At 35.9% G+C, this 13,073-nt stretch overlaps 1 protein-coding gene across 2 annotated transcripts in view; it reads right to left on the bottom strand.

The window, feature by feature from the left end:
• Positions 1-4,549: 4,549 nt before the first annotated feature.
• GLIS3 (GLIS family zinc finger 3) overlaps positions 4,550-13,073 on the bottom strand; it is a 109,236-nt gene continuing 100,712 nt past the window's right edge. For both annotated transcript variants that reach the window (XM_061477760.1, XM_061477759.1), the window contains exons 8-9: positions 7,252-7,434; positions 4,550-6,056 (exon numbers count right to left, since the gene is read on the bottom strand). In XM_061477760.1, the coding sequence (XP_061333744.1) occupies positions 5,920-6,056; positions 7,252-7,434 (320 nt within the window). In that variant the 3' untranslated portion in view covers positions 4,550-5,919. The remainder of the gene's footprint in view (positions 6,057-7,251; positions 7,435-13,073) is intronic.

The following is a 13,073-nucleotide window of genomic DNA, read 5'->3' on the forward strand; positions in this document are numbered from 1 at the left end:
GTGAATCATTAATGATACTGGCTGCTTGGTAAATTTACTTTGGTTGTAAATCTATAAATGGCATGGGAAGATATGGTAGAAGGATTTTTCATGCTTAGCTTTTAAATGAGAAAATTACGGTTTCAAGGAAGATAGAAGTAAACTATAAATCAACATTTTGGAAGGCGATACAGCAACCTAAAAAAGCTAACATTTTTCATTCTGTAATCAAATTTTGCTGTTGTTTCCTGTAGCTATATATTGCAGTGAGTGGGTATACATAGTCATGCATAAGTTGTCCACTTTGATACTGTCCATTAGGGGAGAAGTTTTTTAAAACTGCTTCTTGACAAGGCTTATTTACAGTGGTTTAAAGACAGAGTTTAAAAATCAAGTACTTGAAAATGCTTTTGATGATACTATTTGGGGTAATAAAGTGATCCAAAGTAGGAAACAGCAAGTCTGAACATGAAGCAGCATTTTCCTGAGGATGACGGCCTAGGAAAATTGACAGCTGTGTTTTCATACAAACATAGTCATTCTAACTTCAAATACAAGGTATCTTGTAATGAGGTAAAGTAAATGCAAACATATTCATATTCAGAATGGAAGGACACTATTTGGTATTTTTTCCTCTTATTGAAGGAAACAGATGTATGGCAAACAGAGCCTTACTGAAGTGTTTTCTATTAGGGCAGAGTTGTTATAAGTTCAGGAATACACTGTGGCTTTGGCACAGGTGCATGCGAGAACTCCTATAACTACATACAGGCAATGAAATAATAATCCCCACCCCAAAATTTCCATCTTGTGAGAAATTATGATTTTCAAATGGGGTTTTGTTCTGAAACAGGGAAAAAGAAACCCAAATATCAACCCCTTATAGAATAAAAAGTTCAGGCAACTTTTATTCAGAAATGAAGTTCTCTGTAGGAATATAACTGTCACATAAGTTCTTTACTACACTATTTTGCTATAGAAAGATTTGCAGGAGATCATGAAAAACTGAACAAGCTCAGGCACCCAGAGAAAAGCACAGAGCTTTGAGGTATTTCAAGACATGTTACTCCCTATTGTATAGTGAACTTATGTACTTCATCAGAAAGAAAAATTGAGTTCTGAAACACTTTAATTCAGCAGCTCTCAGGTCTTCATGGTTTTCTGCAGGATTCACTAACTATATTTGCTGAAACTATAGGCAAGTTTCCTACTTTAAATTAAGACGCAGTGTAAATAACAACAGACTGGGCAAAGTTCATTTTTAGTAAAAGCTCTACTAAGATCACTTGTATACCTGTCATGAATTCGGGCTTACTAGTTTTTGTTCTGCTTATGTTTGACTCAGAGCCAACCATACTAGTAATTTCATAGCAAAATAAGTTTGGACCATTATTTTCAAAAGTCTTTTTGCAAACCTATAACAGGATTTTTTTTGCACTTAATTGATTTATACTTTGTATTTTGTCCTTGGATGTCCAGTTCAATTTATGGGTGTGGTAAAAGGTTACTTCTTATTTCCTAAGCATGCCGGATTCTTAGCATGTGTTTAAATGCTCTTTTCTTTCCCTTAAATGCTCTGAAATAACTTAGTTGTTTGAGTGTGTTAGAAAAAATAACCAGACAGAAAAGCAAATCCCACTACATGTTGTATTATAGAACGACATGAAGGAGGAAACCAATAAAAATCATCACAGCGCAAAAATGTAATTACATGTTGTTATTTTATTTGTGTCTCCACTCAGGGTGTAAACACACACACTGAGGCATTAATTATCTGTACAAATCTCTAGCCTCACGACAACAATTATTAAATCTAGACTTAAAACGCTGACCCAAGTGTTTTTTTTAGAAGAAACCGCTGAGATTTTTTCTGTTTCTAATTATACTAATTCATGCAAACAGTAGTAGTTTTATGGTGAAGGACAATGGCTGGAGCAGTCTTCTTTAAAGGCATCTCACAATAAGACATTCTACCAGTCATGTCATTGAGTTACAATTATCCAGTTTTATTTTGTACCACACATATACACCTTTCAATGTTACCTTTTACATAAAAAAGAATTTTATGAAACAGGAGAAATATAATTTACTATTATATGAAAAATAACTGTACCAAATCACAAAATTACACATACTAGTAGAGAAAAAAGGTGTACCTAATCCTTTCAAAATATTTTCATGCTATGCAACAGATGTCTTTAGAGCAAGTATTAGCCAGATATACAGAATGGCAAATAGAGCTCATATGTGTATATGTTAGCATGTATAAATATGTAGAATACTCTGTAAGGTTTAGGAAAAACATACTCCCACTTCCTCTCCTCACCAAAGTGCTTTGTGTAAAAAAATATTACACAAGATGCTGCTTTCTGTGCAGAATAAAGGGATTTTTTTCTTAAATAAACCCCCACTCAGCTAATTTTAAATCGTGGTCCTTTTTTTTTTTTGCTTTATCTGTTCCTAGGAAGTACATATGTGTCTATAAAAAAACGCCCAACAAAGTTTCACAAAAACAACAAAAAAGTGCAGTTTAAAAAAATCTACTACGAAATTACACAGGTAAAATAGGGACTAAGTTAAAATGTAATTTTTGTACTCATTCACACCTCTTTAAAGAAAGTTGAAAACAAAATACAATGTGACAGATGGCCTTAGCACTGCAATACTTCAGCATTCGATACTAGTAAACCATAACGCCATATTATGTATATGTGCATATATACATGTATATATATACATAGAAAGGGAGATCTAAATACACACATGCACTCTGATACACTCACACATGGACACATGCTATATTTTAAACTCCAGTGTAGATCCATTTCTAATGTAGAAATAAATAGACTACAAGTTTGAAAACAAGAGAATTGTATAGACGAATGATTGTAAAAAAAATTTCATTAGAATATTGTTTCATGTCCAAAGTCTAAAATATTTTCATCTCTTAGATATGATTCCCTTTAGAAAGTTAACAACCCAGCCAGTACAATAACAACACAAAAATCACTGAGGCAAAAGTATTTGTGTATAAATCAATAACTGCCATTATGCTATGCATTTTGACAAGCACCATTTTTCACTGTAACCTGTGACAAACAAAATTCCCTATTTTAAGATCCAAAATACACAAGAAAATGTCTGTGAGAAAATTTTTTTTTTTTACACAACCATCCTCAGTGATATAAACTGATGCTTCAAAGTCAGTCTAACTCAGCCTAAGAGAATAATCATGAAGAATCCCCTTTGTCTTTGATTAAGAAGTAAACAAAAGGCGTACCTTTTTACAGACTGGTAGCCCACTCTTGTACTTAATTTGACTGTAATCTAGCTCCTTTTTTTAAGATTAAGGCTCACAGAAAGCTGTAAAGCTACACACACACATATATATATAAATTAAAAAAAGCATGAATGTCTTGCAAAAATTTCTTTTTTAAAATACAGCTGATGAATCCCCCTTTTTGAATTCTCTATTCCCACTTTTTCTTTAGTCAGGATCTTTCATGATGCATAAACTCCCTCTTGACTGGAGGAAGACTGGAATGTACAAGAATGTACCAGTATGGGAATGTACTTGTTCATTCAGATACAAGTATTTCCAAAGTTTCAAAAGTCAAGGTGGTACAGATCATAAAATCATAGAATATCAGGTTGGAAGGGACCTCAAGGGTCACCTGGCCCAACCTTTCTGGGCCGAGCATGACCTAAACTAGACATCCTAGAGTGCAGTCCCTCCAAATCTTAAGTGTTCCAAGTCAGCAGCAGTATTTCAGTTCTGTGCATGGCAACTGACAAATCCTCGACAACCCTGTGGTTAAAAGAACCTTGAAGGTTTTACATATACAAAACAACAAGACACAGTCCTACATATTTGAAATTGTTCAGGCTGCCTAATTACTCCTGCTGAAACAAGTTATGCATGTGCAGTGAACACAGAATGGGCTTTAACATAGTAGAAACTTAAAGCTTTGTTTAAAAGCAAAACTCTGTCAATGCAGTGGACTAGATCATACATTAATGCCATAAGACTGTCTTTTTTTTCCTGTGTGTGTACAGATGTGTAGGGAAGCCTGATGTCATTTAACTGAATGCTAACCACAGATAGTAATAACTAGCACTACTATTGCAAGCTGAAACAAAAGGACTCATTAATGTGCAATTTGAGAAGCAGAATAGGAAGGGAAGAATTTAGTACAGAATTATTTGCATTTAAACAGTATTAATTACTGTACATCACTTATGTGCATGGTTTACCCATATATTCTTTGCTTTTATTGGATGAAAATATCTCCATTAAATATATAAGCAGATATACCTGTTTATAATATTATATTTCATGAATATAAACCTCAAAAGGTTGCCAGTGTTTATAAACATCTGGACATAAATCCATCTATGGAACATAATGCCAAATTAAATTACAAATTTGACTCAAACAGCATTCAACTCTCAACAGCTCAGGATAAAAAAAATGTTTTACAAACTTTTCTTATAATTCATCTTTCTAGATAACTAATTTCAGAAGCATTGTTATGGTCTAGCCTGTAAGAATGAACTTGGGACTTTTGTCCTTATTAAATCAAGTTATATGAATATTGCAATGAACACTACACAGTAGGAAGTCCACAAAATGGATGGACAGGAATTAACGACCTAAAACCTCAGTCTTGTAAGAGTTGCTCCCAAGGTATATAGGATCACAGTGATGACACATGTCCACTGCAAAATACTATTTTAAACTCATCCCCTTTTACTTTTCACAAAAAGCAACCTCATTAGCTTGCATTCTGGACTAAATTTAAGGACCAGAGCCTGACACTGAATAGGAAAATCAAAACCACCAGACCAGTTCATTTTTACATTTTTAAATAACCAAAAGGATCATAGCAAACTTAAAAGTAGCTCTTCTTCCTGAAAAAGTGTTATGAAAATGAAAAAAGCTAGGGCAACAAAAATTTAATTGAATCAGTACAGATTGCTTTTAAAAAAAATCTGTGGAATTTAAGGAATAATCTTTTCTACAGTCTATTTTAAGCCTTTTTATAGAATACTATAGCATATATAGCAATAAAGCTCTACAATATAATTAAAAATCAACAGAAAGTTAAAGCATACTTTTTCTTATCTAGCAGCTGTGCTAAATATGGGCAAAGTCTATGTACCTTCTCATGTAGTGCATTTAACCCTTCTTTTTCACTTCATACAGCACTGGGTCAGAAGGAATATTGGAAAAATAGCAATGGCCATATTGTATGGGTTAAAATGCAGAGGGAAGAAAAAGACACCTAAACTGAGGTCTGTAAGAAATCCAGTGCTAATGATCTTTGGCTCCAAACAGGAGCTGCACCAAAGCCTCAAAAGGTACTGCGAGGATGTATGTCTAATTTCTCTCCCTTTTTGATGCCGGTATGTTTTTAACTTTGGAAGCATCACATGCGAACAGGTTGTGCAAAAATCTGTGTGCCTTTGAAATGTTTGTAGTATGCTCTGGTTTACTTATTTTCCTCTTTAAAAAAAAAAAATAAAAAAAAGATAAACAGGAATTTGCTAAAGCTGTGCTCTTCAGAAGTCCACCCATTCATCTTGAAAGGACTACAGCCAACAAGCAGTTTTCTTATTCAGTCTGTGAATTCCCTTTGAGAAATTAAGAGATTAAAAAGAAAAAAGAACAAAAAAAGTAGAGTTGCTGTGCCACAGATGAAAAGAAACAGTTGCTAAGTTTTGGCAAAGCTTGCATTCTTCAAACATTCTCCTTCTCAGCTGACTGCTTGATTGCATGATGAATGCTTGGTGACTGGTTTTTCCTCTCCATTTTGTATGTATATCAACCCATATCCCCATACATACATGGCAGTTTCATGGAGAGAAAAATTTTGTAGAGAAATATCAGAAGAGCAAGGTGAAATGCTAACAAGTTCTTGTGACTAGATTCATATTACTTTAGCCTTCAGTGTAGACAGAAGAAAGCTGGCTAGAACAGTGATCCACTGCATTTACTTGTAGGAAACTGCTATCCTCTGGCATGCTGTGAGCTGAATCACCAAAGATACCTACTGACCCTGCTGGAAAGTCATAAACTGGAAAAAATAAAAAAATAATTAATTAACTAGGATAACTATGCAATAATGGAGAGTGTCCTAATACTTATGCAATGAACTCAAAATGGCTTTAAACCAAATAGACAAACAAAACAAACAAGCGAATACAGGTATGAATTTAATAATTATACAACTTACTACGTACCAAAGGAGGAATTTCAGTTCTGCCAGAATGAAGAATGAAGTACAGCAGATTTAATCTAACACTTGCCCATTGAGGTTCTAAACTTCAGCACCTACTGGGTGCTAAAATTGTGATAATTTTTAAAATAAACTTCATGCATGTTTATTGAATTTTATCATACCCAACATATGACAAAAGGCAATAAAATACTGTGGAACTTATTTGCTGTAAAGTAGAACTTGGCACAGAAATTACTATCTTCTACAAGCAATAGTGGCAAGCACTAGAGTAACTGCAGAAAAACCTCTCATCTTTTGGATTACTTCTTTACATACTGTGAGATGGCTCTTTGAAGTTACATGTGCATTGGCTTTTCAATGCATTAATGAAAGACCACAACATAAGAGGTGTTTCAAAGCACAATAAATTTGAAATCATCCTGTGTGGAAAGACACTAAAGCACTTGGGCATCAATGGTACTTAGGTCCTGATTAGGCCTACTATATTGTGCTAATCCTCTATACATAGGTAACTTTCATCTTTCCAAACTACTGGCTAAACTCCTTATGTGCTTTTCAGGTAGGTGGAGATTGTGAAGTGTGCACAGAAAAGTTTTCACCCATGCAGTTCTTGCCATGGAAATGTAAATGAAATTCAAGACTGAGAAAAATCAAACATGAAAAGAATTAGAGGTTTGAATCATCTCAGGTCTCTGTTACAATACTTACAGCAATGAGGAATGGCTGCACAAATATCATACAGGGCTCAATGGGCTTTATTTCAAATACATGACCTAGTGACTGCCCCCCCTAGGTTAGAATCTGGAGAAGCCCTCAACAATATGCTGTCTGCACAGAGGTCAGATGTTACCGTGACCCACTGTGACTGGGTCCCAACACAAACCACACCACAGAGGTCTGAAAACTATCTCCTCTTTCTGAAGAGTCAAGTCTGTCATGACAGGTCCTAGCTACATATGTAGCTCAAGCAGATCTGTTGAAGCCCACAAACAGTACACAACCACCCACAAAATGCCCAGCTGTCATTTACCTGCAATACCAGAGTGTGTTGAAAAAGTCTGATGGAAAGTGTCAAGTTCTGCCTGGTCCACTGATGTGGGAACTAAGCAGTCTTCAAAAGGAGGAACTGTATTGCAAGAAACACTGTCTTGTACATTCTTCTGAGTGTCAGCATAATGTGGAGGGCAGAAAGTCTGAAGCTGCCCATATAACCCTACAACAAGGGGAAGAAAGTTGTCAATAAAAGACCTGGACAGAGACACACGGGATAGCATGTGTAACCATGGCCATAAGAATGATAAAAACCTCAATAGCAGTAGCTCCAGTACTTCAACTATTTTCCACCAAAAAAGCAGCTTTGATATGAAGCTCCTTAAGATTTTCTCCAGCTGTTACTAATTCTGAACACAATCCACTTCATGGACTCCCTGACATTCATGACTTGTGAGAAGCACTGACTGGCTAGGGGCTGAAATTTTTCAGGGAATTTCTCCCTTTACTCTGCAGTTCTACTGTCTTAACTGGTACTTTCCAGACTTCACACTGGGCTGCTGCCTGAAGTATCTAAGAGAATGCTTAATTCAGAATAAAGGAAGACAACTCAAGTAAGGCCTGCATAAAATCTGAGCATCTGTCACTAATGCCAAGACAGATGGCCAATAGTGGGGCATGCATATGAGATCAGAAAGGCTTCCTGCTGATGATCCACGAGGCCTGTTGTTTTTCAGTACATGGTGACAGTCTAACCCACTCATCAGTAGAAATGAATCCATGTGGAAGAAAATCAAAACCATTGTGTTACATGACATGAAAGATCTCCACCCGGGTTTTTGTTCTTTGTTTTTTGCTCTTTAAGTGATTATTAGAGATGTCTAAACACTGAGTAAATTCACATTGAGGTTCATAACAAAATATTATTTACATAACCCAAACCACATTTCTTTATAAAATAGGGACATGTATGTAATCTAAGAGGCAGAGACAGATGTTCTGCAGTAGGTTGGCCTGAAGATTTTTCTCATGGAAGCAAGGTCTTTTCTCCCCTTAAAATTATGACTGGCATGACTTTTTTTTCTGTGCTGAATATATTCTCAGAATACATTATAGAAAACTGGAAAGAAAAATCCCAAACACACCACATTCTTTTACTTATAAAAGCCATTCTTCAGACTCCTGAGCAAAATGTCCAAAGCTTAGACTTTGTAGCTATTTTTTAATTTACAGAATTTACTATTGTCTTGATGTGCTAGTGTCTTGATGAGGAATATGTTGTGCAACACCCCAACTCAAACAAACCTGCCTACCTCAGATACCTTTACAGCATATGCTTATATATGTGTATACAGTCTATGCTTAGAAACATGTTAGGAACATAAGAAAAAAAATTTCTGGATTGTGGCTAGGAGTTAGGTGTGTTTCCATTAACTTTCCTATGAAAGTGTGCATATGAGACTGTTGTTTGTTGAAGATGTACTGAATGTTTATGTACAGATAATACATTTCATAGATAATAGGGATAAGGAAAGGAGAAGGATGCAGTGAAGAACAGGCTGTATCACTTTTTCATTGAAGTAGGAGGAATAATGCATGATTTAGGAGTTTTATGATCCTTTTTTCCTTTGAGACTACAAAACCACACAAATGGTGGCATGCATAAGATGTGCTTGAACTGAAACAGAAAACTCAGTATTTAAAAGCATCAGAATGTGCCAGGACTATGGACAAACATGACAGTCTGAACCTGAACCCAGGAACTCAGAAGAGACCTTATGGGAAGGCCTCTGTAACAATGGTGAGGGAAACACAATTTTTCTATTTTATTCAGTAGCATCGCAAGACGCTTCCGTGTACACAAAATGAGATAAACGCCTGAATTACACGAAGGTAAGAATTGTTTAGATGAGGAAAATAGTTACATGAAAGAACAATGAAACAATTGTCAGTGTAGTGTTGTGTCTGAAAACCTGCATGAAGAGAAAGAGTATCTTGACTTCACATAAAAGAAGGAAATAATAAAAAAAATATATAAGAAAAACAGAGAAAGAAGGAATCATAAGCAGAAGCACAGTTCCTCTTCCACAGCAGGCTAATTGTAGAATTGGTGCTCACTCTGGAAAGGCCGAACACTCATAGATTTCATTGTCTTTTGCAGAGGCTGTGGGAAATCTGCAGCGCTACCTGTAAGATAATGATTTCAATAATTTTTTTCTTTTAAAGTTTGACTGCAACAAAACTAAGTCAGTTGCAAAGCATGTTAAGAATCCACAACTGTCAATCCTTAAATGTTCAGTCCTGACATATAAGAATCAACTCCAGCAAAATAAAGCAAAATGAAAGAAAAAACAATAGCCTTTCAAAACTTGACTTAGAATCTGCATTGCTATTGACAGTTTTTGCCTCCTTTAAAAATGCTTTTAAAACTAATAGGACACACTGTGCAAGTTTACTGTTGAGTCAGACTAGTTACCAGAAACAACCATTTCAATCTATAGTGGTCTTAGCCAGCTGGCAAGACCCTTCAAGACACATGCTGAAATGTCCTTTCACATAGCTCTGTGCTCATTCTCTAGTTGTGCCTTTCTCACAGCATCCTGTTCCCAGTGCAGAACAATCTGGCAGTAACTTTGACTACCACTAGCTGAAGTCTGGCAGAAAAACTGCTTACCTTGGGGTTGAGCTATTGCAAGTCACATCCCCTGTGTTTGCTCATTCCCTACGTAAGCTAAAGAATATTGTCTAGCAAAGTCTTACAATCTTTGATCCAGTGGTACATTAACCTGTATATTGCAGGAAGAACCAGGAAAATGCACAAAGCACTTTCATTAACTGATAAACCCCCCCAATATTTTTTTAAGATGGAAGAGAGAAAGAGAAATAATTCAGCTTTTGCATTTGTTTTTTCATGATTCAGGGTCACAAATATCCATCTTATAAAATACAGAGCCATAAACAGGAAGGAGCAGAACAGCGCATATATTGTTCTCTACTCCTCAGTTATTTTGCACTTTGTCCATGTCTGCAGTGCATCAGGTCACAATGTAGAGGTCTTTGAGTGGAGCCCAAATATGATACAGCAAAATGTCCTAATTTGGTATCAGAAGCTATGCTCTTTATTCATGTGTTGCCATGCCCAAGATAATCAACACTATTGCTGACGTTAGGATGACATGAAAACATGTGTAATTCAGGCCCTATACCCAAACTGTAGTTGGCCCCTTTGTGTGTTAGAGAGCTACATGTAGCTTCAGTTTTGTGTGTTTTCATGCAGTACTGGAAAAACAAAAAAAGCAAACAGTTTGGCTAATGAAGTTCCAGCAACTGAACAGTTCTCAGGACTGCAACCTGGACTGTGTCATTTGCTCTCTTGTTCACCTATTTAAAGCACACACATGCACAAGATTATGTCAATTGTGTTTCTTGGAGTCAGTGCACTACAGCCAAGATCCATGATGTCAAGATATAGAATAAATAGCTTAAACAGTTATTTTTCTGTCATGATAGAATTATTTCCTGAGGAAAGTGAAATATTTTTAAATATGATAAAATAGGTGTATACTGTAAGAATCTCTTCTAAAAGCAAAAAGCTCTTATTCTTTATCACTTACAAAGCTTTGTCCTGAGGGATGCTAACCATCAGAAAATCCCAGGTACATAGCCATCTCAAATTCCCAGCTGAAATTGTGGTCTACATAAGTCTGTGGTCAGGTCCTGATTCCATTGAACTGATGTGGACAAAGAATTCATTACAGATATGTAATGAATGATTGCCACAGTTATAATTTCCATAAGGTAGGAAGTTTGTGATGAACATCTATTTCCTTCCCAATCAGTTCTCTGCCTGGCACCACAAAGAAAGCATATTTTCTCATGAAAATAATTGTAAATGCTATTAAGAAACATACATCATGGGTGAGTAGTCTTTACTCCTATGGTATGTCAAATTTCCAGCTGTCTGGCTTGAACTACTTCAAAATAGCGTTCCTCTGCAGTGCATTTCTACAGTGTCCAATAGGTTAATTTCACAATCAGGTAATAATTTGGTACCATCTGAGTGTGAAGAACAGAAGAAAAAGTAAGTCATAGATATGAGTCACAAATTGTACTGCAAGACTGGTTTGCAAAGGTGAAAAACTTATAAAATTTTGCTTATTTAAATCTGGTTATTTGTAATTAAAAGATAGCTGTTACTAGTAGAGCTGCCTGTATAGATACACTAGTATAGCTAACTCATATCAGCTAACATTTTTTTTCAAACGGTAACTTTTTTCTTTTCCTGAAAATTTTACATGACGTTTTTATTTCTTCCATTACTCAGTCATCACTGGTCATCAGCTTACCACACAGAAACATACACCATGAGTTACAGGCATGATTTTAAAGGATGGTCAGACTCCTAGTGCAAAAATGTTTGTAGTATCAGAAGCATCCAAAATCAATCTAGCTGTGTCCATGTCCAAAGGAGCTTTTCCTTACTCTGTACTATAAACACAAGAAGCTTGACCACTGTGGAGGATTTTTCTATTGCTCTTCTTTTCTTTTCTACCTCACACATCTCTTCCGACTTGTCTCAAAGCAATCCCTTATTTTCACAGTTGCCTGCATGCTGCAGATGCCTCTGTCTTCAGGTACCTGTGCTGAGATCCCTGTAGTTATTCTAGGCTGAAAAGAGTGACCAGTACAATACAAGTCCTGGGCCAGTTGTTTCAGATTTCCAGGACCTGAACTGACTTCTAGTCTGTTTGTAAACACATAGTACAATGGCATATACAATAGCATCAAGCTGGGAAGTCATCACTCCAGTTTCTAGTTTCAGATTTACTGCTTATGTTAATCCAATGAAATATACTAAGTCTACTGAAAGGAAAAGAAAAGCTTTATTTCTGCAGCTCAGTGAGTTCTGAATATTCCACACAGCAAAGGAAAATGTGAATTTCACAAGAGGAAGAAAAGGGAATATTTAATCTATTACATAATATTAACCAAAGCAACAAAAAACCCTCTCTGACATTACTGTGTAGCTGATGCTGAAAGTCACTCAGAACAAATACTGAAATTTGAACTGTAGACAGTGTTCTTCCAAGAAGAAGCAGCTTCACAATGCAAGTAGCTATTAGATACAAAAGGCTTGTCAGTCTTGTATCTCCATAATTTATCTCCAAAGGATAGTGCTCTGAGATCTCCATGAGCTTTTAAGATGCTTAGGTTTTCAGGAAAGCAGTCTGTTGAGAACTTGCTGTCTTCAAATAGCTTTTGGGCAATGAAACTCTTTCTTCCTTAGTACAGCCAATTTAAATGGAGTTTACAAGCTTACATATTGAGACAAAAATGTCACCATTGTTTGGTAGCAGACTGAGCTGAAGTGGCTACAGCTACAGCATTTTAAATCTTGAAAAGGCAAGCTATGAACTGCAGGAGACAGAAACTCACAGAGCTTCCCACAGACACTCTTTATATACCAAATAGTTTAGACTGGTGAGATAAATTTATGGTGTGTTTTCTACGTTATACTGATGTGACCAAGGAAGATGTCCACCTTTGTATTGCTGGGAAAATTTGACCATGAACTCTTGAAATATTTCCTTTTGTGAGCGATAGTTTAGCTAAGCCTTTCAGGCATGCAGGACCAACAAAGCTTTCAGTGTAGCACATAGGAATGAGACAACTATGCTTAAGTTGGGAGGACTACATTCTGACAAAATACCTCTTAGAGTGACAATAGGTTACTTAATCTTTGAAAGAACATTCAATATCCAAATGTGGCTTTTGTATTGCAATGTATTATATCTTTTATAAAATAGAATCTATAGAATCATAGAATAGTTAGGGTTGGAAAGGACCTTAAGAATTCAGCCC

Source organism: Pezoporus flaviventris, unplaced genomic scaffold, assembly GCF_033815535.1.
Source record: "Pezoporus flaviventris isolate CSIRO_AGI_PZ_B2104156 unplaced genomic scaffold, CSIRO_AGI_Pfla_v1 ptg000108l, whole genome shotgun sequence".
In the NCBI taxonomy this organism is placed as follows: domain Eukaryota; kingdom Metazoa; phylum Chordata; class Aves; order Psittaciformes; family Psittacidae; genus Pezoporus; species Pezoporus flaviventris.